General features: G+C 37.9%; 1 protein-coding gene across 1 annotated transcript in view; it reads right to left on the minus strand.

The window, feature by feature from the left end:
• Positions 1-18,316: 18,316 nt before the first annotated feature.
• Positions 18,317-27,272, minus strand: part of tusc3 (tumor suppressor candidate 3) — an 81,281-nt gene continuing 72,325 nt past the window's right edge. The window contains exons 9-10 of the mRNA XM_063475404.1: positions 21,623-21,713; positions 18,317-18,608 (exon numbers count right to left, since the gene is read on the minus strand). Of these exons, the coding sequence (XP_063331474.1) occupies positions 18,593-18,608; positions 21,623-21,713 (107 nt within the window). The 3' untranslated portion in view covers positions 18,317-18,592. The remainder of the gene's footprint in view (positions 18,609-21,622; positions 21,714-27,272) is intronic.

A 27,272-nucleotide genomic window follows, 5' to 3' on the forward strand; every position in this document is an offset into this window, starting at 1 on the left:
ATTAAAAGCTATTGTGAATGTGAATGACTTTGCTTCATCCTACTGAACTTATTAATCTGAAGGAGATTCTGTATGAAGTTCGGTATAAGACGTAAAAAAAAAGAAACTCAGAGTAACAGAATCAACCCTGTGTGACAAAAATACCAAAATACTCGCAATGCTGTTGTTCCTAATTAGTAATGCCTAATTTAGAATTAATGGAAGAATCCAATTTTCTTCTTTGTGTCTCCTTGACAGTCAGAAAGCACATGCTCTGTGTAACCCTTATCCTTATCTAAATTATAAATTTATCTCCCAAAGAAATCTCCCAGAAGACCCCTGAAGTCAGTTCCAATTGTGGTAATGATGTACAAACTCACACTGACTGAGTGATTGCAACTGTGACTATGGTGCAGAGTATTGCATCTTGACATATAATTCTGTTATTTGTCCCAGTTTGAGGCTTTTTCAATTTGGAGAAATGCTTATAAAATGTCATATAACAAATTGTTGCTCCTCAACATATAATCATACTGCATCATCTGCGAGACAAAAGTCTGAGACTGTAGACAAAGTAACATTTATATCTTTAATTAGAATTTTTTCTTTTTCATTCTTTTTACGGACAGATGTGCTTGCTACTTTTAGCAAAGCAACAAGTCTTCTCGGGCATTTTTGCCCAAGAATAAAGCTGCCAGTAGATGCTAAATCACCTGTTTGGGCTATTTTCTCCCCCTCATCTTCTCTCAAGGCCCCTTCACCCTTTACTTTCTATTCTCATTCTCAGTTTCCTCCCATCTGACATTCGCCTCCCTGCTCAATCCTCCATTACCATTCAGTTCACTGATCTGATATTTGAACTAATGAGAACAATATAAAGTCAGAAGATGAGGTGGTATTCACTCTGTAATGAGCCTGCATGTACAGTATACTGCATATGTCAGTGTGTATATCTGCATGTGCGTATTTATTTATTTATTATCTTTTATTAGGTTTTAATGGGATGCTGTTGACCTATGCATATTCAGTAAATACATATGTTTTTGTATGTGGGTCGATGAAATGTATAATATAGAACAGTACTGAGGTATCCTCTTGTCATTTTTTCAAGGTTAGCTTATTTTTGTTTACTTTTTGCATCTGCCATCAAAAATAGAGACATTTGCAGCATGGTCCTATGTGACTCATTATTTATAAACTTCCTCTTTTTCTCCTCAGCTACATATAGTGTGCTTGTAACATGTACTTAAGTAAAAGTTACAATGAGTCATATAAACGCAAATTCCAAAAAGCTTTAAACAAAATGTCAAAGTTTTTTCTTTCTGTGTGCATTTTATTTTCTGTTTTTGACTGACAGGTCTTATTTAGCAGATTGTTTGTTACGATGGAGAGAACAGATAACAGGCTGAGCTGCATAAGCAATCAGCTTAAAAGTAGCACGCACACAATGAACATGGATATTTTACACCATCATGTAAACACAGAGGCAGGTACAGAAACAACACGTTCTTACTCGCCACTCATTTTTGAGCTGGCACTTGGCCAGGGTCCCTCCTCATCACATTTTAAACACCAAAAAACTCCATTTTCCATGGCGCATTCCTGCTGCAGGATACTATTTGTCCAGAATGTTAACAACCACCCAAAGTCTGCATAAAAAGAGGGACTTTTGGTACGGTGGGCGGCATAATGACACTATCTGGAAGACAGGATGTGCCCTTAGCTGTGTGTCATACAGAAGGCAGAAACACTTACAAGTTGGTAGTGTTGACATATCATGAAGGCTTATGACAGACCTATCCTAAATTCCCCCTAGTTACTGGTTGGGTCTTCATTAGACACCCTCCTGTTTATGTACCAATCCAATGTGTGGGTTAACGACACACCTACTCCACTGTGTCTACACCCATCTCGACAGGTCAGGGTCCACTATCAGAACCATGTCCTTTAAATTCTCCAACAGCTTTAACACAGTTTAACCTCCCCTGCTGTGGAATAAGATGCCTGCCATGCAGGTTGACACGCATTTGGTGTACTGCGTCATGGAGGACCTTATCAGCTGTTTGCAGCATGTGAGCCTTCAGACAGAGTGGTGAGCAGTACTCGAACAACAGGAGGGACTGTCCTGCCCCCTTTTCTCTTAACTCCATACAGTTTGAATTACATGCTATGGCCTCACAGACCATGTTACACTCCTCATAATGATGTCACCAGTTCAGATAGCATTTACTTTTGATGAATCTAATATGCCTGTGGGAGTGTGCACTGCTCTACTCTATTCGCTTTCAAATCCCACTCCTCCCTACACTGCCTATGCTGTCAATGTGTAATTTGTACAACCTCCTGGAAAAAAAGTGCACTGACAAGGACTTTGAGAGGAGAGCTCAGCAGATTACTGCTACTGAGAACTAAAGGTCCTGAAGCAGTGGACTAACTGAACAAGCTCAGGTTTCAAGATGTCATAGGCAGGGGTGTATAAAAAAAGTAGAAAGGCAGTGAGCCAGGTGAGCTGCTAAATACGAGGTCAGCTATTATCGTCCATTTTCTGGCAAACTCACCAGATAATAAAAGAGTCCTGCTTCTTCTCTCCCTCTCTCTTTCTCTCTCTCTTTCTATATAGCTCCTCCTATATAGGAGATAGCTCAGTAGGTAGATTGTTCGCCCCATGATCGAAAGGTCGGGGGTTCAAATCCACCAAACGTACCCTACGGTACCCCCGAGCAAGGTACCGTCCACTGCTTCACTGACTGAATGGATTAAATGCAGAGAGTAATTTCCCTACGGGGATTAATAAAGTATACATTGTTATTATATATAAAAAGTAACAGGCACTGATAGGATTTCTGGACTTGTATCCGCCGATGGCACATACTGTGCAGGGGCCTATTATGTGGTCATAAATATTTTGTACTTGTAAATCAGGATTTGTATGTGTAAAAAGAATTTGTGTGTATGTAAAAAAGATTTGTATGTGTAAAAAGAATTTGTGTGTGCGTAAAAAAGATTTGTATGTGTAAAAAAGATTTGTGTGTGTGTAAAAAAGATTTGTGTGTGGACTTAGCCAAAAAAAAAACCCTGCTAGTTACAAGTACGAATTTTGACCCTATTTTTCTTCCTTTCATCTGATTGGTCAATGTCATGTCATCACAAATGTAACAATCCAATCAGAGAACAGATGGGTTTGGCTGTCGGAGGGGCACTTTTTTGAACTGCAGGTCCTTGAAGGGTAATACAATTTGAAGCTGGAGGATCTCTATATAAATATCCGATAGCAGCTAGGTCCGCTAACTTTCAGCAGCTGTTGAAAGGATAAAGTTGTGGTATGTCAGTGGTTAGAAATACCATTATTGCTTTAGGATTAGTTTAACACAAAGTTAGGGCTGACCCGGGATCATTGCTGTGAGTCACAGTGCGCAGCATAAAAGTCCTTTCACATCGGACGCAGGATGTGCTGCTAATGCTAACTGCTAACTAAAAGCAAAGGATCCAGAATTTGTTGCGCTGGCTGCTGGGCTCTGTGGGTTTTTGCAGCAGCTCTACCTGTACTAGATGCACCTGCTCCATGTCGTTTCTATCTCTGACTTTATGTCCTCTACAAGAGTTTCTGTTTTTTTTGCTAGTTCTTCAAATGTTCAATAAAAACATGTATGCTAATTCATAACGAAGAAAGCTTTGTAATGAAGACTGTCATTTCCAAAACACTGCCCCCCCCCGCGATCCGCAGCGCTGTTGAAAAGGCTGTGGAAGTCCCTGTATTAAGCACGTAGACCTGTGTCACAAAAATCACCAAACTCGGACGACCACAGACTGTTTTCCTTCGTGGTGATAAAGGAAAACGCTGGGTTGGCATGTAAAAGGGCATTTATTCCCTTCTGCAGATCTGCAGTTCAAAAAAAGCGCTCCTCCGACAGCCAAACCCATCTGTTCTCTGATTGGATTGTTACATTTGTGATTGACATGACATTGACCAATCAGATGAAAGGAAGAAAAATAGGGTCAAAATTCGTACTTGTAACTTGCAGGGGTTTTTTTTGGCTAAGTCCACACACAAATCTTTTTTACGCACACACAAATTCTTTTTACACATACAAATCTTTTTTACACACACACAAATCTTTTTTACACATACAAATCTTTTTTACACACACACAAATTCTTTTTACACATACAAATCCTGATTTACAAATACAAAACTGATTTACAAGTACAAAATATTTATGACCACATTTTGAGCCCATAGCCTATCCTTTCAGGATGGTTCTTCAACTTGCTCCTTGTCTTTCTCTGGTTTCTGCTGCGTGAGGCATTCACTATGCACACGGTCAGTTGTGGCCATCTTCCTAACGTTCTAATGGATGTTTTTTTTCTCTCATCCTGGAGAATGCTTTCGGCAGTCACAAATCCTCAGCCTCCCTCCTTTTGCTTAGCGTACAGTCTCATTTTGCTGGATTTGAGGTGAAACTCTCCATGCATGATCAGGAGCATCTTTATCTCGATGTCGGTGGAGGTATCTCCTCCTTTGGCCAGCTTATTATCCTAGCAGGGTACTTGATCACGGGCAGGGCGTAGGTGCTGATTTCCCAGATCTTATTCTTATGATTCAGCTGACTCCTCAAGACATGTCTGACTCTCTGCAGGTATCTGGTTGTTGCCTAAAATCCACTTTGTAGTTCCCATTTGCCCATGGAATTCCCAAGTAGTTGTAGTGTGGTGGTTCAATCCCCTCAGCTCTGCCTACCTTCCCTCTCTTTGTTACCATCCGACTACACCTCTCCAGTCCAAATGACATTCCAATGTTGTTGCTGTATATGGTGGTGAGGATGAGTGAAAAGATGTCTTGTTTACTTTTGGCGTATCATCCATGTAGAGGAGGTGGTTGATGATTGATCCATTCAGTAGTCAGCATCCTATATATGAGTGTATATAAATAAATATTTGTGTGTATGTGTATTGCTGTTGTTGTCTCTAGTAGTACTTATAATACTCTGTGGCACGAAGAACAGTGTCTAATGGCAAAATGGCAAACAGAGTTCGAGTGATGATAGGCAAATTATCTGCTGGTGATGATGGAGATGAAGTGGCTGGGTTGAACTTTTCTTAACTTGAATGCCAGTGATTGAAACGACTACCAGTGAAAGTGAAGGATATCTTTGATTTTAATATGATGGCTTGCAAATAGATTACAGTCTTGCCTGGGCAACCGCAGCCTGGAATTTTTGGCAGCAATAATCCCTCAGTTACAAAGCAACAGGAAACAAATGAATCACCACCTGTGTGGCTGCTCCTTCAATGTCAAGGTGGACATTGTGGTTAGGCAATTAGTGGTTACGGCATAGGTAGGGAAATTATTGTCACTGTAAAGTCATTTAAAGTCATAAAAAAAGATAATTGCTTAAGTGTGTCAATCAACAGAGAGCCTGTGCAGACACTTTGCTCCTCATCAGCTTAAAAAAAACATATGTGGTATGCAAATTACAAATATGCAAATAAGGTCTCACATTTTATGCAATACTCTCCTGTAACTGTGGTAACCATTTTTTAAAAAAAATAAATAAATAAGAGCTTGTCACAAACCACACACAGTATTACTTGTGTATTATCTGTGTATGTGGGCATACAACATGAACCAGACTTGACTTTCTCAGCATAATAGCTATTTTTGCTCAGCATCTCTGTATTGTAGATGTACAGCAACTGTCCCTGCTGTGCCTCTGGAACCACAGCTGTCTTGGTTGCCAGGGCCCTGGGGGGTTGTTAAAGAAGCATCTCTGGGGAAACTGAAGACTGGGCTGAGAAGGTGGGAAGACAGGATCTCAAAGAGGTTAGAGATCCTTCAAAAGGAGAACAGACAAGTAGAAGAGCCAGAAAAAACACAAGACACGCGGGAAGGAGGCTATTTTGTTGTAAATAGTTACTGAAAAGCAGGAAAAATATATGTAAGTACTTAAATGTTATACCTGACAAAAAACATGGAGGGCAGGTTTTCAAGTAGAGCTTGATGCTTTATGTAGCCCTAGCATTCAAGGTTTTACTGACCCCTTAGTGCCCTCTTAGACCACTCCCGACATTATCCATTTGCACAGTCCTTTATTATAAGCATACACAGCTTTTTTGCCTAGTTACTGTTTCCATTCCAGGCTACTGATTTCTTTAGTTTTGTTTGTTTTTTGGTGAATAAGTGAATAAAAGCTCTTTGGTCACAATTCTCACATTTCTTATTTTCCTTAAATAAAGTGTGGCATTTCAAGCAAACAGTATATTATATGGTAAAATCATGGTAAAGTGCTACAAAATTGTATCAATTTAGTTTTGTACATTGGCTAGCATTGGCCAGTCTCTTAAAAGTACCATATTGTACCACGTTAACATAATTTCAGGATTTCATCTTGTCCAAATAATTTCAGGATTAACACTTGGTTTTCTGCACTATGAAGATGGTTCACTTCTCACAAGAGAATATTGCCTTGGTAACTTGTGCTGTAGACCTAACCTACTTCAGAACAGGTTAGATCTCAGATTAAAGATCAGCAAATATGAAATCACCACCTACTGACCAGTCAGTTTTCAGAACATAGCACCAGCATTCCTGAAAGAGTCAGATCTCTGTGGGCAGATAGATGGAGAGTCTAAAGTTTTTTAATAGCATTTAAAGTCTGTCTTTCCTGCATGAGCATCAGTAATCAATATAGATTTGTAGGTGTAACTTGTTACTTTATAATTTTTTAATGGCACTCAGCAATTGTGTTGTTCTAAAAACATTAATAAATCATCCTAAAACAGAGCAAATTTGTGTAATTGTTGAACTTATATCAAATGTGTACATAGACCAAATCTGAGTTCCCGTTTTGTATTTATTCTTTACTCTAAGACTGTTAAACACAACCGAGGCTGAAGCAGGAATGACACCTAAAACTGTTTTTTAAACATTAATTTAATTAAACATCCATCAGATTCTCCTGTGTCTTAATGAGAGAGTGGTGAAAAGTCTGTAAAGTTACACATTCTGCATTTTTGCAGGCTTTTTTCTAACTTCAAATAGGCTAAACTTTGTTAATATAGTAATGTTCATTTAGTGCTTATAATTCTAAACTGTTGCACAGTGTTTTTCCATAATGCCACTGTTTTTGTGTGACAGCTGTGTTACTTTCTCTCTGTATTATGTGTTTTGCCTTTTCATATTTTTCCCCATCATAAAATAAGCCGCTCTGTTATCAATACGCTTATCCATATTTTTGTGATGCTGCCATTGCTATCCCTTTCATGGGAATGCACAGGGGAAACCCTGGGTTAATTTACCTAGTTGATAGCTGGCTTTGTGTGACCGCTTGTCCTGACTGCTGATGCTGAGATAAGAGAATCCAGATAACAGAAAGGCGCCCTGGGTACGTTGAACTTGTTTGGTAGTACAGGACCCTGAAACAGTTACAGTAGTTTCAGCATCCATAACTAAATCAAACTGGAAAGACTGCTGTAGCAACAGCAACCAGCGGGAGGAGCAGAGGTCATTGCGCAGGCTACACGGATGAGAGACTCTGTGGTTTCTAACTTTATCTGAGAGTGATCGTTTTATTTTTGAATACAACTGAATTCTGAGCACAGTTGCTGTTTTTTGCCAGACTGTATCAGAAAATGTTGCGGTTACAAAAACCAAAATTTTTACTTTTACATAGTTTGCAAACTACAGCTGGTGAACATATACATCCAGTGTCATGGAAAAACATGAAAAACAAATCTATATGTGTACGCAGACAAGAGATATCATGTATTTTCCCAACTGCACAACTTTGTAACTAACTCTAGCTTTACTGCCTGAATCTCATTAAATCTTGTTTTTGTGATAATAAGATAGATGAGTCAAACCTGGGTCTTTTGTGTGAGTGGCAAAAAGATTTATGTCACCTTCGACCTTTAAATGTGGATTTTTTTTACATCTTTTGAAAGTAGAAATAATTAATTACATATATATAAACACCGATTAGCACATATCACATAAAAAAACTGCAAAATCATTTTCAGGAACACGCATGCACGGACACATACACACACATGCATGCACACACACAGGAAAATTAAAGTCCAGACACAAAAATAAATAAATAGATTAGAGATCGTAACCATTTCATGAACTTGCATGAAAGAGTGCTGAATATGTACTACAAATAAATAAAGTAATCAGCCTTCAAAAGTAGTTTAATTAATGCTACTGATTCTACATATTTGTAGCTTAGGCAAATGAACAAGATAGGCCAATACATCTGTGCGTGTGCATGTATGTCACTATCCTTCTTCAACATTGTTAGTGAATCTAGCAAGTACGGAAGAAGGAGGTGGCAGTGGGTGACAAGAGACACAGTGTTGATATAATTAAAAACTAATTTTGAGGGTTATTACTTTTTCATCTGATTTCATCTAAATATGGCAGGTTGTTGCCGAGGGAGAGTGTGAAAAATATAGAGATGGGAAAAAAAGAGGTGTAAAGTGAAAATAGAGAGATGACAACAGAGACTGAGAGTCTCCATGTAATAATTAAAACTCCCTTTGAAGGCTGTCCTTTGAAGGGTTCTTTTCCTCAACTTCCAGCACTGCACAGCTAAAAAGCTCTTCCCTTTAAAGTTCTAATGTTGATGATGATCTCAGACCCTTCCAGTTGTGGTACGAAATGTGTGTTTTGACAGTTTGTTTGTGAAAGAAAATTAGCTTGCTGCTCCCTGGCAGGATAGCCACTAAATTATCTAATTCCTCCCTTTGAAGTCTTGGAAGAAGGCCTTTGTTTGTGTTGGGGTTGGGGAGGGAGGAATCATAGCTGTCAGCCCTCTGGGAGACCAAGGGTGGGGCTTATTTGGTTCCTGCCTTGGCACTTAGATCAATTTATTAATTATCCACAATTATACTGTGGTGATTTGATGAGTTGTTATTGTTGTCTTTCTCCATGTCCTTAGATAGGACAGAAAGGGGAAATTGAGAGAAAGATTGATAGGCTCTGATAATTTGGTGAGAATGGGTGAGTTAAAGTGAGTTAGAAAGAGTAGTGACAATTACTGTGTATTACATGTTGCTGTAGGACAAGTACACTTCACAGAAAATGAATCAGGAATGTCAAGAGTCAGCCTTGAAACCTAACCGTCCTACTCCAGCTGGGTATCAGCGTGACTGTGTATGTGAGCCTGTATTTCTGGGCAACACAGTGTACCCACTTGAGGTATTAGAACCAACGGCAGCCGGACAGGCCCCAAGGCCGTCGCTGTAACAGCGTGTAATTATATGCTGCATGGTATAGAGTGCGTGCACGAATACAGCTGTGTAGGTGTCTGCATGTGTGCGTGCCTCTTTGTATATGTGTGCGTAACAAAGTGCATTTACAGGCTCACTGCCAGAGAAAAGAATCTTCACTAACCCTCTCAAGTCAGTGACTGCAAAGAAAATTATCTTTTTTTTTAAAGAAAAAAAAAACATGTAGAGAAATCCTGTTGAAAAAAAAAGTAATTAAAAGCTGTAAAAGTTATATTTAGAAAACATGAGAGGAAAATGCAAATGCAATTTGGGTCTAGCAGCTTGTGTAGCGACCTTGTTTTTCCCTCTAATTTTCTCGTCTTTCACATACACACAACTTAAATAAATATACACGTACACACTTTTTCTCAATGATATAAGCGTACTTTGTAACTGGGTCTCAGAGCACTGGTTGCTGTAGAGATGTGGTGTTGTAGGATGGAGGTTCTGATGACATTTCTTCAGATCGCTGCAAGAGGAAAGTTGCTGTGGAAGTTGACTCGTGTATCTTGCAGGATCTTTGTGAGGATAGGAAGAGTGTTTTTTACGGCAACAGTATGGATGAGAAAGGAGTTGTGCGTTCGTTATGTTATGTGCCAGTGGGTCGTGGCAGAGTGGGTCATCTCCTATTTGAAAGATTGGTGGCTCGATCCCTGATTTGTTTAACCCACACGCCAAAGTATCCTTGAACAAAATACAGAGCCTCAAGGTGCTCCCAATGCATCTATTGAAGTGTGTGCGTGTGTGCGTGTGTGTGTGTGAGGGAGGGAGAGAGAGAGAGAGAGAGAGAGGGAGAATGCATTCGAAAGTACTTAGATGTAGATAAAAGAACTGTATGAATGAGTGTGTGATTGGGTTAATGAGACTTGTAGTAAGAAAGTGCTTTGAGTGCTCAACTGAATAGAGAGGTACCAGTCCATTTATCATTTATCTCCAGATTCTTCAAACTATATGCAAGTCATGCAGAGTAAAAGATACAAGCCAGTAATATAAATGATGATTTACTCCTCAAAGTCCTGTAGGTATTCAGTGTAGAGAAAAGAAAGTTATATATGTGTAGCAGACTTTAGGACCATTCCCAGTAGTTGTGTGTTTTGAACCCGATTTGCTGCAGTTCTTCGTTTCTATTCTATGCAAGTAAGTATGAGCTGGTTCTGGATTGCTGGGGTGGGATCGATGGGTTTGCATTCTCACTGATCTGTGAATACAAAATGAGGCACAGGTGAAGCATTAAATCTACAGTCTACAAAAGTTTTAATCTTTCTGCTCTCTTACATCAATTACAGTCAGCAACACTTGCTAAAGGAATTAAACCCAAACGCCACATATGAACTAAAGAAAGTTAAAGTAAGGCTGATGGAAATGTAGTTTTGCGAGTTTTTGGACATAGCCCAAGGAACGGGAAAGTTAATTTAATAGTGAGTTGATGGTGGTGCTAAAAAAGTTAAGTGAAAAAGAATGAAAGGAACTTTTAAGATTTTTTTTTATCGCAACATGTAGGGATTTTCATAAGAAGATAATGAAAGTTTGACAGTATAGATAACATTACATCTACTCTCTCCTTGACTTCACATATATACACTCACACACAAAAGGTTTTTTTAAAAAGATTTTTCCCATAGTGGTTGCAGTTATCAGGTTTTTATCAGAAATATAGATGAAATAGATGAGTTCCCCTGCAAGCAAAAGCACACATGTGGTAGATGGTTCTTCTGAACCCTGCATCTCATAAGATATCAACACCAAAACATTATGTTATCTTTAAACGCTTTCTTTTAATACTTTTTTTTTTTAAACAGACTCTGCAGTACTCTGTCCCTTTCTCTTGTAAGGCTCCTATGTTTGTGATTATGTTTGAGGCCAAACCCAGGTTTATCTTCATGCAGTGCCAAGTAAATGGTGATATACACTTAATGGCCACTATATTAGGTACATCTTGTTAACATCGGGTTAGAGGTTTGTTTTTTGCTTTTTTCAAGGTGCTGAAAATATCCTTCAGGAATTTTGAACAAAATTGACATGATGGCTTCACACAGTTGCTGCAGACTTGTCAGCTGTTTGGCCATGATGCCAAACTTCCTTTCCACCACATACCAAAGTTGCTCTACTAGATTGAGATCTGATGATGGTGGAGGGCATTTGAGTTCAGTGAGTACAATTCATTGTCATGTTCAAAAAAGCATCCTGAGATGATGTGAGGTTTGTGACACAGTGTTTTCCTGCTAGCAGCCATCACAAGGCGAGTAGACTGCGGTTATAAAAAGACAGACACGATCAGCGACAATACTTAGCTATGTCTGTTGCATTTAAATGATGGTCAGTTGGGTAGTAAGTGGTCCAAAGTGTGCCAAGAAAATATCTTGCAGAACATTACACAACATTAGCCTGAACCTTTGACACAAGGCCGGATAGACCCAAGATGTCATATTTTTTTAAGCCAAATTCCGATCCAATGATCGGAATGTTGCAACAGAAATCCCCTTGTAACGTCAGTTTCACGTTCTTAGCTGACACGAGTGGCACCCTGATTTAAGCTTTGATGTGTTGTATGTTCAGAGATGCTTTTCTGTGTGTTTTGGCCGTAATGTGTAGTTATCTGCGTTGCTGTTGCCTTCCTATCAGCGCAAAAATCCCAGCAAGTCAACAGATTTGGAACTATTCATACCAAACCATATAACACCAACATCCACGCAATCACTTAAATCATCTGTCTTTTACTCTTTTTCATGCTCAGTTTGAAATTTAGCAGGTTATCCTGAGCATGTCTACATGTTGTTTAATGCAAGCAGTCCCTGTAGGTGAACGGAAGCTCCCCTCTTCCTGGAGTGTGACTTCGTGTTATTGTGTACATTTGGTTTTTGTTTGGTAGGTCTGAACCTTTGATCTGTCACCTGACTTGAATCTTTTCTTTACCCCTTATCGTCATTTACAGTTTTCATAGCTTTAGGTGGCCTTTGATCAGATACTTCTGCAAATTAAATTGAGAACTCTTCCACTAACCTCTGCTTTCCACATCTTCCATGCAGTCCACTGTACAAACAACATTTTTGTTGTTGTTGATGGTTCTGTGATGGTTTACCCACTCAGACCCACTCTCTATGTCCACCATATGCTGAGATACTTTAAATACACCAACATAGAAAACCAAAAGAAAACAGGACTTGGAGTCATTACTCCAAACAATGCCTAAATACAATGAGTTGCTGCCATGTGTTTGGCTGCTTAACTACTTGCACTAATGAGCAAATAACAGGTAATAAAATATGAGCATAAGTGGTCGTTAAAGACTTGTGCATGGAAACATAGAAAGAGTTTGCAGAATTATTGTCGATCCTCCAGTGATTCCTCCTGAAATAGCTTTTCTCACTGATATGATTAGCGTAAAAGGCAGGAGCAATTAATTAGCCTATCCTAGCTGTCATGGGGAAAGTGGCAGGGTACACCCTGGACAGGTCACCAGTCTGTGGCAGGGGCTAACACAGAGAGACAGGCAATCATTCATGCTTACATTCACATCTACAGTCAATTTAGAATCACCAGTTAACCTAACAATCATGTTTTTGGATGGTGGGAGTATCTGGAGAGAACCTATGCAGGAACATGGACAACATGTAGCCCAACAGTACTAACCACTGCATCACTACTTTTTTATTTATTTTACAACACAATTTAACTGACAAATAATTTAAACAAGAACTGCCAATTAACATAAAAAACACTTATTTTCTCCTGTGTTTTGTTTCTTTGCCCTTCATATTTTGGGTTTAATAGGCTGCTCTACAAAATGAACAAACAATAGCTTATCAAAGGTGGTCAGTAAACAATGCTACAAAGTGACAGAAGAAAAAAAAAAGGGAGAGAATACTGTGAAGTACTCAAACTGCTAAATAATTCTTGCGTCAAACTTCTCTCAGTCTATCACAGCTGTTTCCCCATAAATCAAATATGCCTTAGCTAATAAATTCAACAATACAAAACATGCATGTACTCATGGATACACACACACACACACACACACATTGATACATTTACACAAACTCAAGAGATACAAGCACACACCACAGACAGTGATGCAACAAAACAGCAACAACTACAGCAGGTCTCTGATGATAATCATTACAGCTCTGGGTGCCTGGAGAAAGTGTTTGTGGCCTGTGGGAGGAAAGGTTGATCCACAGTGAGGCAGCACCATGCCCTGAACAACAGACAGCAGAAGAGTTTTTTCAAAGTTGGTCTTGGCACAGCAGTAGTTGACATACAGGTCAGATAAGCCAAGAACATCAGACAGCAGAGTCAAATCAGACCTGATAGCAGGTTGCAGCATCATTTCTAAGAAAAAAGCTCCAGTGGCTGTGAGGCTGTTTAAAATTACAGGTAGTATGAGATTAGAGACATTCAAATGAAAGGTAAAATTGTGTGGAAAAAAAAGATAAATCTAATTTACACATTTCAGAAAACTGACTTTTTTGAAAAGTTATTTCAGTCCGCATAGTTTATTCATGATTGGCAATGATGAACAATAACCTTTTTTTTTAATGCCAGATATCAATATCCCCAAAGAGTACGAAGTAACAGATAAAATAACACAACCAACCTGCAGCCAACTCTTGAATCCATTAGAGGATGGTAGGGACAGATCGTTAGTTCTTTGTATTTCAGACTGTAAATAAAAAAATTTAAAAAAGAAGCTGTTCTTCACCAGTTGTTGTATGTGTGCGATACAAAGTGCAGACATGAAAGACAGGCTCCAGAAAAGAATTTATCTGAACTGCTACCTATAGAACCAAACCACCAATAACTCAGAAATGTCAGACCTGCCATCTTTACAAAATGCCACAAAGTGTATTTCTTTAATTTTAATGGTTAACTTGATGCATGGAAATTAATATTAGCAGGTACTAAAGAACTATAATAACCACTTTTTTTTTGTTAAAAAAAACCCAATCATGTAACCCAGCTGGTGTGCTTTTGGACTGGAGAACAATTCATGCTTTTGAGGCATATTACAGATCTTTCCTAAAATCTATGAATATTTTCTTTTCACAGGGGTAGAGGCACATCCTGGAATAGGCTAGACTGCAAGCAGCCTGAGTACACTGCTGCTACCTCTAAGTGAAAGAAACTAGTAACCCCACATATTTACTCTGGTTCAGAAATCCACTTGATGGCATCTGATTTATTCATAATTACAAAAATAATGACCTGAGCTGATCTGAGCATTTCAGAAACTGCTGATCTGCTGGGATTTTTTACGTCCAAGCATCTCTAGTGTTTACAGGGAATTCTCTGAAAAGGAGCAAGCATCCAGTGAGCAACAGTTCTCTGGGCGAAAATGCCTTGTTGATGCCAGAGGTAAGAGGAAAATGGCTAGAGTGCTTCAAGCTGATAGTAAGGCAAGATTGATTCAAATAACCACCAGTTATAACCAAAGTACGCAATGCACAACAAGTCGAACCTTGAAGCAGATGGATTGCAGCAGCAGATGACTACATTAAGTGCCACTCCTGTCAGCTAAGAAGAGGAAACTTCTATTGTGGATAAGAGAAGATGACGAGTCTCACTTTTCATTATGACATTGGTATTGTAGGGTCAGAATTTAACACAAACAACATGAAAGCATGGATCCGTCCTCCTTTGTGGTGTGGTGACATTTTTTTGGCACACTTTGGGCGCCTTAGTACTGGGCATTGTTTACAAGCCACAGCCTACCTTGGTATTATTGCTGACCATGTACCTCCCTTTATGACCCCAATGTGCCTGTCTTTTGATGACTGCTTCTAGCAGGATAATACCCCGTGTGACAAAGCTCTGATAATCTCAAAATGGCTTACTGAATATCAGAGTGAGTTTACGGTACTCAAATGGCCTTCACAGTCACCAGAACTCAGTCCACTATAGCACCTTTGGGATGTGGTGGAAGATTTGCATTATAGATATTTAGCAGCAAATCTGCAGCAACTGTGCGATGCTATCATGTCAGTTTAGACCAAAATCCCCAAGGAATGTTACCGGGACCTTGTTGAATCCATGCTACAAAGAATTAAGGCATTTTTGAAGGAAATAGAGTGTGGAGTCTGGTACCAGCAAGATAATGACTGAAGTGGCTGGTGACATGGTTTTGACATATGTTTGATATTTGATGAGAATTCTAGATAAATGTGATTTTGAAATAAGGGACATATAGCAGCAAGGGTTCACTGCAGAAAATGCAAAACCCAGTTACATACAAAATATTCTCCTGTGCATAATCTAAATTGTGTTGATGGTGCATTTTAAAGAGCATTAAAGGTCTGAAATCGGGAAAAAAAATTGTAAATGTATGGCTGTTGTAAATACTGGCATTAATTTATATGCAGTGCAGTGGCCACAATGTCAAAGTAAATCTAATTTCCGAGATTTAATTTAACCTTGTTTTAATTACCGGGCTGTATTTACTGGAACTGGAGGTGGTCTTCTTATGGATGTTTATAAGGTTTGTAGGACTGAACCTGTTGCCATCTTACATTATCAGTTCTGGGAGTAAAACATTGTATTACATGTGGTATACATGCTAATTTTAGTGCAATAAAAAGAAAATAAATAAAAAAGAATGTCAAGCTGTTGTGCAAAATAGACGAACACATCTGGAAGGTGTGCAAGTTAATGGGGTGTATTTTTAGAATTTGGGTACCTGCACTGAGGATACACATTACAAAGGACTCAATAATTTAATAGCCTAAATGGTCTTTACAGCAGAAAAAGTGTGTTTTGCTGAAAAGCAGTGTAATCTAAACTTGTAATTTGCATACACTAATGTAGCTGTGAAAGATTAGCGTGTAATTTTAGCCTGCAAACTGTGATGTTTTTTTTCTAACCAGCAGAAAGATTATTCTTCATGTAATTGTGTATTTTGTTCTACAACTGTCCTCTATCTAATATCCACATTGATTTTGCTCTCTTTGCAAATACTTATCCCCCCTGAAGGTGACATTTGTTCTGCTTTCTTCCGACACACGTAAAGGCCAACAGTTGAGGGAAAACAGATGGGAGATTCTGCTTGCAGTGCTGATGATCAGCATTGTTCTTCACTTTTATTCAAATATGTTTGCAGCAAAGGGCCTCTCAGCTTCAGACGGCACTTAAAAACCCTCAAAACATAATGCCTCATTTTTGGCCCAATCAATAAGCTCAATATGGTATAACTTGAGGATGGATACTGCGGTGATTACACTTGGTCTCCAAGGAAGTTAGTATTTTCCTGCAAGCCTTAAGAGGGTGGGCATTTATCGAATTGGGTCACCTTTCATATTGGGTGGCTATGCGTATTACCATGCTGTTACACATATTTAGTTGATTACACCATGTCCTACCTGTAAAGAGTAAGCCACTCTGTTACCTTTACTTAAGAACGTGTTCTGATGAACTCAAATACTTTACTGTGTATTTTGAAAACCATATTTGAGAAATGGAGAATGGTTCACTGTTCCCATGATTTAAAACAGAAATAGACAAGAATTGGAATATTTTTATAACATTTGTCAAACCCAGTCTATCTAAAGTACCATTTCTCTTTCTGCCCACACACAGCAGGTTACATAAATGGATCTATTGCACATCCCACTCACTGTTTTAGTGGGCAGTCCAAAAGTGAAGGAATTAAAAATGTATGTATTCTCTAAATGACCTATGCTTCTCACTTTCTGCAAGAAATGTAACATTACTAGCAACCATTCTTCTGTAAACTCAGTACACGAGCTACCATTTTACATTGGTGATGAGTTCAGTGGCAGTTTAAGGTATGCTTGTTAATGCACTTATTTACTGACTTAATTTTGGGCAGCTGGTTAGCCGTTTGTGTTCTGCAGCACACTAATCATTTTTGATGTTTATTTTTTTTCCCTATTACATTACAATCACAACCTTTCCCTTATTTCACCCAAGTGGTTTCAGCTGCATAACATGAAGTATAATTTAGCTGCCAGATGACAATATAGTATATACCCAGCAGCTGAAAGACACGTAGTCAGCATATTGAATACTTAGAAACAGCAGGAACAGAGACATTTAAATAACGTATTTTCATCTTAGGTTAAGGCAATATGTTACAGCTACACAGATGGAATCACATGGTGAAAACTTGAGCAAAACCCATCATCCTGATTCTCAGCTACCAACAAAAGCTCAAAGCCCTAACGCCTCAATTGCAAATGACTGATTTATTTATTTATCCATGTTAATCCATGTAATGTTACACAATTATGTATCAATGCCATAAACTTACACTCTGGCCATTTTATTAGGCATAACTCTTAACACAAGATGTCTAATCAGCAAATGCATCAACTCAGTGTATTTATGCATGCAGACATGGTCAGGACAAACTGCTAAAGGTCAAACTGAGCGGCAGAATTGGGGAAGAAAGGTGATGAGAGTGATTTTAACTGGTGTGACTGTTGGTGTCAGATGGACTGGTCTGGGTATTGCAGAAACTGCTGAACTACAGATTTTCCCACTAAACCATCTCTAGGGTTTGCAGAGAATGGTCCTATTAAGATATGTTATGGCTTGCTGATGCCAGAGATCAGAGGAGAATGATGTAAATGCTTCAAGCTCATAGGAAGACAAAACAAATTTAAATAAACACTAGTTCCAACAACACATTGATCCCTTGATGCACATGGGCTACAGGAGCAGAAGACCACATCGACTCATCAACACTGGACAATAGAAGATGAAGAAAAAAAAAAGTTGCTTGTTCTGATGACTCCTGATTTCCAATGAGTGTCGAAGCTGTGATGTTCAGATTGTGGGGACAGAATTTGACATGCAACTCCATCATGCTATTGTTCAATATGGACCCAAATCGCTGATGCATGTTTCATGGACCTTGTTGGGGCTAAGTCATAAAGAATTAAGGAAGTTCTGAAGGCAAAACGGAGTCCCACCCAGTACTAACAAGATGTAGTTAATAAAGAGGGTTGATGAGTCTATGTCACAAATGATTAGACTGCCACCGTCACTGGTCAGTTTATATAACCACACAAAAAACTTTAGCGCTAAAGAGTCATGAAAAAACAACAAAGATACATGACATGCAAAATGGTGCCTTTATTGTCCAGTGTATGAAGTGACAACCAATTCTTATTCAGCTTGCAGATTTAATGGTAGTAGTTGATTTAAAAAAAAAAAAAAACCCAAACAAAACAGCCCCCCCCCAACAACGACGCATACACAAATAGAAACCCAGACCATGCACTTTAGACTCAGTAGTGACACTGCCTCCTCTTCAAGTATGTTCTCAACTCCTCTTCTTCTCACCTACCACCTCTTCGACATTTTTTCTGGCTGCCTCTACTGTGCTTGTTCACTTAATAAGGAAGCTGTGAGACAGAGATAGATTAAAAGAAGTAGAGAAGGAAAGAGGGTAGAAACAAACAAGGAGAGGGGAAAAATAAGAGATATAAATAAAGTATTTCTTCTTCTGTCTCACCTTGTGTTACATTAAAAACATTTTCATGAAACACAAAGCTAAAAGGAAAAAAGAAAAACACATTTGGAGTATAAACTGTTTCTGGAAGCATGTAAACAAGAAACATTTCTGAAATGGATTTGCATTTATGAAACAGAAATTTAACTGATGAATAGTTGAATTAGCCCTAAACATTTCTGTATACCACTCAAACATAACATGCACTTAAGAATAAAAACAAAGCCACAACCAGAGTTAAGTAACAGGAATTTAAAACTGTACTACCGTATTTTTCATACATAAGGTGCAGTGGATTATAAGGCGCATTAAGCGAAACAAAACAGTCAGATAAGTCAAACTTTACTCAACTCATTCTTCTTGCTTCCTCCACTTCCATACTATTGATTCATTAATGCTGAATTCTCTCGCAGCAGCTCTATTCCCATGTTGTTGCAGTATATTAATGACTAACCTCGTATTGTTGATAGATTATCTCAGTTGTTCTCCTGACTGAAATTTGGTCCGTTTACAGCATCTTACCATGCGATTGCATTTGTCCCTAACCCTCATGTTAACTTTTATCGAGTGGAAAAAAATTAGCGTTCATCCTCCAGCTTCACTGTGTTTATGTTATGCTAACGTAGCTGTGTCGCTGTGTCATTATATACCAGCTAGTCCAACTTCACTAACCCTACAAACGTCACTGCTGTTTAGTTTTCTGTCTTCATTTATGTTGGAAGTGATAGCAGAGCTGTACATTTTAATTTTTTCAGAAATCTCTCAGTCAGAACATGGTATAATATGTTTAGGTGGAAACTAGTGAGCTAACTTCCTGCTAACTTTTAACTTTAATTTAATAAATTCTGTTTTCATGGATGCCTGGATGTTAAACTTAATTGCTACACCTGGTAAAGCAGCAATGCTGATCATTTTATTAAAGATGAAAGAATTTAGACAGTTTTTAACTCTCAGTGATGCCGCAGTGTTCGTTTGACTTTGGGACCTGAAGCGGCCGGAATTTTGGACCCAAATTACTCCGCGAGGCTCCTGACTACAGTAGCTGTAATGCTCCGACAACCCATCAAGCGGTGCGGCTTCGTAGCTTACCAAAGTCGTACTAAAATATTTTTTGACAGATTTGTGAGTGCCGTGTGCCACATAAAATCGGTTCGAGGTCAGTAAGCACAATCAGAATTCATACATAAGGCGCATCGTCGATTTTTGAGAAAATTAAAAGATTTTAAATGCGCCTTATATAGTGCAGAAAATACAGTATATAGGCACTGTATGCAAAAACTGCCATAAATAATGCCACTTTAGAGACTTTCTTCATAAAAGTTTCTATCCTTGTAAAATGTTTTAATTTTTATGACATTTTTAAATTTTAAATATAAAATAATAACTAATCAGTATATGACAAGTCACAATACATCCATCCATATTTTAGCAACTCAAAAATGGACCCTCAGCTAGGCCTTTTCAGACTGTGTTTTAAGTCAAGACCTTGCTACAGTCTTACAAACCACATCACATATATTTCCAACGTATGTAAAATATTAGAAATAAGTTATTGAGTAACCAGTGGAGTCCAAGTGCATTTCAAAAAAAGAAAATGTGCAATTCCTTTAAACCCAACATTCAACTAGTACAAAGAAAACCCAACATTGAAAGTGAGAATCTTTAATAATACATGCTAATTCTGATGTATGTCACAATAACAAATAAAACCCTAACAATGAAAACACTCACAGAGATTGTGCAGGCATAATAATATTTCTTTGAATTTGGTGATTGAGGCACTTGATAGCAATGAAAGATTCATCAAATTGGAGGAATCTCAGTATGCAAACGATAGTGCCACGAACCTGATATTGAATGATGGCGCCTTAGACATGACTATATTAGAAACAGCTCTGCAGTAGAAATAACTAAATGGGCTCAGGAAAACCATTTCAGTGAATACCATTCATTGTTACATCCATAAATCCAAGGTAAAACTACCAAACCACTCAACCAAATATAAGCAAGATCAGGCAATGTTGCTATCCCCTGTGAATTTAAGATGGCATGGAATGAAATGGAAACTGTTCTTATGGTCTAAATTGAAACAAAACTTGAAATTCCTTTTGGAAATCATGGTCTCAGCAGACCTATAAAGAAAAGGTTTATCACTTTCATACCACAATAAAGTCTCAAGACAATCGTTATTATATCTGAACTCCATTCACTGAACTAGAAGACTACAATTTGTGTCTTTTTAAAGGAAGAGTTCATAGAAGGGTTCAAGCTTCTATTATTGTAAAGTATCTGCCTTGATGAAGACCCCTTGACATCCTGTCCAAAGGTGAGTTTCAAGAGTTTCAACAGCTAGGGGGTTTGGCTGCTGTAATGTTTTAAAGCTGCTCACGGACAGATAAATTGAACCCAGACTCTGAAGAGTTGTTGGATATTTTCCATTAAGCATTAAATCTATTATTATGGTGACCTTTAGCACACAATGGAATCAAATTGCTGTTGGTTGACTAGAAAATGGGTTTTAATGTAAAAGCGTGTTCACTACATGAGACCCTTTGGAGAAAAAAAACATGAGGGCTCTATGACTTCTAACTATTTAATTGAGGAAACTTTTGTGTTATACTTTATATTGAATATACTGCCTCTATGACTGATTCTTTGGCTCTGTGTCTTGTATATTTTGGAGAGAGTGTTTTTGATTGAATAGCTGTCTTTAAATCAAAGCAGTAATTTGAACTGATGGATCTGTTTTGGCTCTGATTTTTGCATCGTGAAAGCAATAACTTTTCAAGTGATTTTATGTCAGCTTCAGTGATTTTCAGATTCATTGTTTGCTTGTATATTGCGCTTGAATAATTGTTGAGCTGTGGTGGAAGCATCTTTACAGTGGTGTGTGGTTGCTATAGTTACCTGTAGGGGTATCCATGGTACTTGGACCTGAAGATGGAGAGCAGGAAACTAAAGAAAAACACCACCAGGCCAAGGCCAACCAGGCAGATGACTGCAAGAAGACAAAGACAGACTGTTGTTTTACTGTGCATTACTGGTTAGAAGTCTTGTGCTATAATATCATTAACAATATTTCATTACACAACAACCTCTAGATTTTAAGTTACTACAAGCACATTTTATTCTTACACATCTTCAAATTCGTGACACCCTAATATGTTCTTTTATAATAACTAGAAAAAGGCCTGAGATTATTGTTTTTCTTCTTGGTTAAAGGCATTCATTTCAAGCATTCCATGCCCAGTATAACCACAGAGGCAACTGTTTCTCTGATCCATTTTCAAATTGAATATGCTTACAGGATTTAGACATAGCACACACTAAAAGCATCCTTTTATCTGCATGTTGGTAGTTTACATGTATACTACCACAAATTCATAAGCGCCTAAACACAAAAACATACAACTCACTGGTAACATAACATGATAATAGAATATTACTAGAAAGGGCATATAAAACACAAACTGCCTTGACATTATGAAAAAAGTCTCCCTTAGCTTTTTTTCTTTAAAAATAATCCCTTAAAGTATGTGCTACTGTCTCTTTGTCGTGATCAACCCTGCTGGGTTACAGAAAATTATCTTTGAAGCCATTATCATCATATTTCCTCAGTGGCTATTCTAAAGTGAAATATACATAAGCATGACCTTTTATCTACCGAGGAATTGTCACTGTATGTGCAAGTGTATGAGCGTATGCACACCCTTGTGCAGTGGCTAATCCCTAAGAAGTACTGTGTAAAATTAAACTGCCACCGCCGACTGATATTGTTAATCAGGGATTAGGATGAGTACCTCTCCTGGAGACTAAATAGCGAGATATGTTCTTGTCCTTACACGGGACACACACACACGCACGCACGCACGGAGTGTGCGTGCGTGTGTGTGCGTAAAGGAGAATTAGAGTGTTAGAGAACAAGAGGGTGAGTGTGGATGCACGAGAAAGTTAACATCAAAACATTTGGCTGGTAAAATATAAGATGTACTGTATAAGGCTACATTTGTTGTTGTGATATTTAAGAGAGCAAGTGATATTACACCCCAAATTCCCCCAAATCTGGGATGCTGTGTAATAAAAAAAAGAATGCAATTATTTGCAAATCTTATAAACCCATATTTTTTCACAGAACATAGAAAACCTATCAAATGGTTAAATTGAGACAATTTATTATAACAAACATTTGAGCTCATGTTGAATTTTCAAGATTTCTTGTCAAAGAAATCTCTGCATGGGCTCAGAAACATCTATTGTAAACAGGTTTACACAACCCTGTTTTTACATTACTCTGGTCATTTTGTTTATTCTACTTGCATTGCTCTGTCAATATATTGCTATGCTAATATGGCACAAAACACTTTAACATTCCATTTGCAGCAATTTTCATTTTTCTCTTCTGTTCATCACACTTATTCTAGAATAGACTTTTTCTTAATAGATCATAGATTTCTTACACAGATCCAAAGCTGTGACTATAAGGCAATAGTTTTATCTGACCATAGTCCAGTATTGCTACAATTAGCAATAGCAGATAGACCTACTGCATCAAAATGGCGATTTAATAATGGTTTGCTGTTAGATAACATTTTAGTAAATGAAATAAAGGATCAAATTAAGCTATTTATTTCAATAAATGACACACTTGAAGTTACGAGATCCACACTATGGGACACATTAAAAGCCTACTTGAGAGGCCAAATTATCTCATTGACTAGCTATAGGAATAAGCAACGAAAAGAAAGAGTTAAATATAACAACGGACCTTTTAGAAATAGATAAAGAATATGCCATTTCTCCTTCATCCAAACTTTATAAAAAGAAGGTCTCATTGCAGACAGAACTTAAATTGCTTTATACAAATGACACAATAAGATTACTTACACAACTTCGACATAAGTACTATGAACACGGGGAAAAAACAGGTAGTTTATTAGCAAGGCAAATTAAAGAAGTTGCAGCATCAAGACTGATACAGAAATAAGAACTAGTGCAGGACAATTAACAGCTGACCCAAAGAGAATTAATGATGTATTTCGAGAATATTATAAAGCACTTTACTCTTCAGACTTAAAAAAAGATCCAGACAAAATCGAAAGTTTTTTCGATTCCATTCAAGTTCCACCTATTAATATAGAACACAAACTATTGTTAGAACAATCAATAACATTAAGGGAGATAAATCAGGCCATTCAAAGTATGCAGTGCTCAAAAAGCCCCGGTCCAGACGGGTATAGTATTGAATTCTATAAGACCTTTAGCGAACAGATTTCACCCGTTCTTTTGGAGGTATATAACGAAGCTTTAACTAAAGGATGCTTACCCTTAACCATGTATGATAGCACTCTCTCTCTAATTCACAAGCCTGGTAAGGATCCTTTGGAACCTGGTTCGTACAGACCAATAAGCCTATTGAACGTAGATAATAAAATATTGGCAAAAATTTTGGCCATGCGATTAGAGATAGTTCTCCCAACTGTTGTGTCGGAGGACCAAACGGGTTTTGTAAAAAATAGACAGTTATTTTTTAATATTAGAAGGCTATTCAATATTATATATACACAGAATACTTATGATCAATCTGAATCTGAATCTGAAATACTACTCTCACTAGATGCAGAGAAGGCCTTTGACAGGGTTGAGTGGGATTTCCTCTTCTCGACCCTATCAAAGTATGGCATAGGCCCTAATTATATCTCCTTTGTTAAACTGCTTTACACAAAACCTCAAGCCTCGGTTAATACAAATAATATAATTTCTAGCCCTTTTCTCCTTCACCGCTCTACAAGACAAGGGTGCCCTTTGTCCCCATTGCTATTTGCACTTGTTATAGAACCTCTCGCCATTCAATTACGCTCAACAAAGGATTATAAAGGAATAAGGAGATTTGGTGTAGAACATAACGTGTCTCTCTATGCAGATGATTTGTTGTTATATATCGCTGACCCTACTAAATCATTGCCAAAAATTATGACAGTTTTAACTGAATTTGGGAAAATTTCTGGATACAAAATCAATTTAACAAAAAGTATATTGTTTCCTATTAGTTCTTTAGAAAGATTAGACAGCGCCACATTGACCTCGTTTCCTTTTACAATCTCAAATACCTTCAAATATCTTGGAATAACTGTAACCCGTGAATTCTCTGGCCTTTTCAAACATAATTTTATTAATTTATACCATCAAACTGAACAGAACCTGGAAAGACTGTCTAAACTGCCCATCTCACTTGCTGGCTGAATAAATATCATTAGGATGAGCACTTTACCCAAATTTTTATTTTTGTTTCAATGTATCCCAATATTGATTACAAAAACTTTTTTTAAGAAAATAGATCAGTTAATTTCTCAGTTTATCTGGAACAAGAAGACACCCAGAATAAAAAAGGTTTTTCTCCAAAGACCTAAGATTACAGGAGGGATGGGGTTGCCTTGCTTTCAGTTTTATTATTGGGCCTGTAATATACGTTGTATGTCATTCTGGGGCGGGGAAAATAGACCTGATTGGGAACAGATGGAAAGTATGACTTTTTTCCCTAATACTCTTAAATCGTTGGTTCATTCAAACTCAGATATGAGTAAACATAAATATAAAAATTCGGTAGTATCTAACTCACTAAAAATTTGGTCTCAAATTAGAAGGCATTTTCATTGGCGTCAATGTTCAATCTCTACACCATTAATTCATAATCAAGCATATACATTGCTCTCAGGATCAACATTCCAGCTATGGACTTCCAAAGGGATACACACAATCAAGGATTTGTTTATTGATAACCTTTTTCCTTCGTTTCAACAACTCCAGAAAATTTTTTCCATAGAAAACAGAGATTTTTTCAAGTATTTACAAATACGTCATTTTATTAAAGAAACGTTTCCATCTTTTCCCAATGAACCACAAAAGCTAGTTTCAGATGATCTGTTCCTAATGAATCCACTAAAGAAAGGAGCTATTTCTAAGATCTATAACCAACTTTTGCAAATAGACAGTACAACTAAATTGGACCACTTGAGAAACGCTTGGAATGAAGAACTGGGTATTAACATCACTGAAGAACAATGGACTAAGGCACAAGAATTGGTTCACTCCACTTCTGTCTGCTGCAGGCACGGATTATTACAATTTAAGGTCCTACATAGGCTCCATCTGTCTAAATTGAAGGTTTCAAGGATGTTTCCAGGAGCAGACTCAAGATGTGATCGATGTGGCCAGAATTCTGCCTCATTGTCACATATGTTTTGGACATGTCCTAATATTGCCATTTACTGGTGTAAAATATTTAAAACTTTGTCTGATATTTTTAAAAAACAGCTCCCCCCAGACCCAGTAATGGCACTTTTTGGTGTAGCTACAGTCAAATACTTAAATAATAAACAAGTTTGTGTTTTGAGTTTTATAACATTGCTTGCAAGACGCCTTATACTTCTAAACTGGAAAAATAAAGCCCCCCCAACTCACTCTGCTTTGTTAAGAGACACAATGTATCATTTACAGTTGGAGAAAATTTAATTTTCATTGAGAGATAACGTTAAAATTTCAGATTTTTAATTTAAACTTTACTTTACTTAATGTTTCTGTTTTGCACAGTCAAGGAGCCGTTGAGGACACACCACTCTTATGACTACGCATAAGACAAATAAAGAATCTTGAATCTTGAACATCTCCATCGCCTGTGATATCTCCATGATATCCACAAATGCAGGTTAACACGACATGCTGCCGTGCTCTCCAGGGCAAAGCTCATTTAAATGAATGGAGACAAAGTGGGAAACTGTTCTGTGGTTACATGAATCAAAACTTTGAAATTCATTTTGGAAAACATGGGCCGAGCATACTCTGGATTAAAGAGGAGATGGACTACCCACCTTGTTAACAGCACATTGTTTGAATCTCTGATTCTGAGGGGGTGCATAAGTGCCTATGGAATCAGCAGCCTGCACATCTGGAAATGCATCACCAATGCTGAAAGGCACATACTGTATGTTGCTTTAAAACTTGTACGTTTCCATGCATCAAAATGATGTTAAACCCATTACAGCATGTATCACAGCTGAACTGCTGAACTGGCCTACCTGCAGTCCGGACCTTTCACCAGTTGAAAATATTTGGTGTATTATGAGCCCCCCCACCAAAAAAAAATTCAAGAAAAAGGTGGCACAACATTCATTTCCTACAATTCCAGCAATTGGTCTCCTCACTTCCCGGATGGTTACAGACCGTTGTTAAAGGTGAGGGGATGTTATGCAGTGGTAAACATGGCACTGTCCCACCTTTTTGGAGATTTGTTGCTGCCATCAAATTCAAAATGACTAAATTTTAAAATTTAAACCTTCAGATTTGACATTTTCCATCGTGAATAAAATATTGGTTGAGATTTCCAAATCAGTGCACTCTCTTTTTATTTACGTATTATAAAGCGTCCCAACTTTTTTCAAACTGAGAATGCACACTGACGACCTAGTGCATTGACCACACCGTACAAATCACATGCTCACAGCACTGAAGACAGGGGGCATCTGTCACAATGGTAAATGTAAGGTATTTAAAGGTAAACAGT

This window comes from Pelmatolapia mariae, linkage group LG6, assembly GCF_036321145.2.
Source record: "Pelmatolapia mariae isolate MD_Pm_ZW linkage group LG6, Pm_UMD_F_2, whole genome shotgun sequence".
NCBI lineage: Eukaryota > Metazoa > Chordata > Actinopteri > Cichliformes > Cichlidae > Pelmatolapia > Pelmatolapia mariae.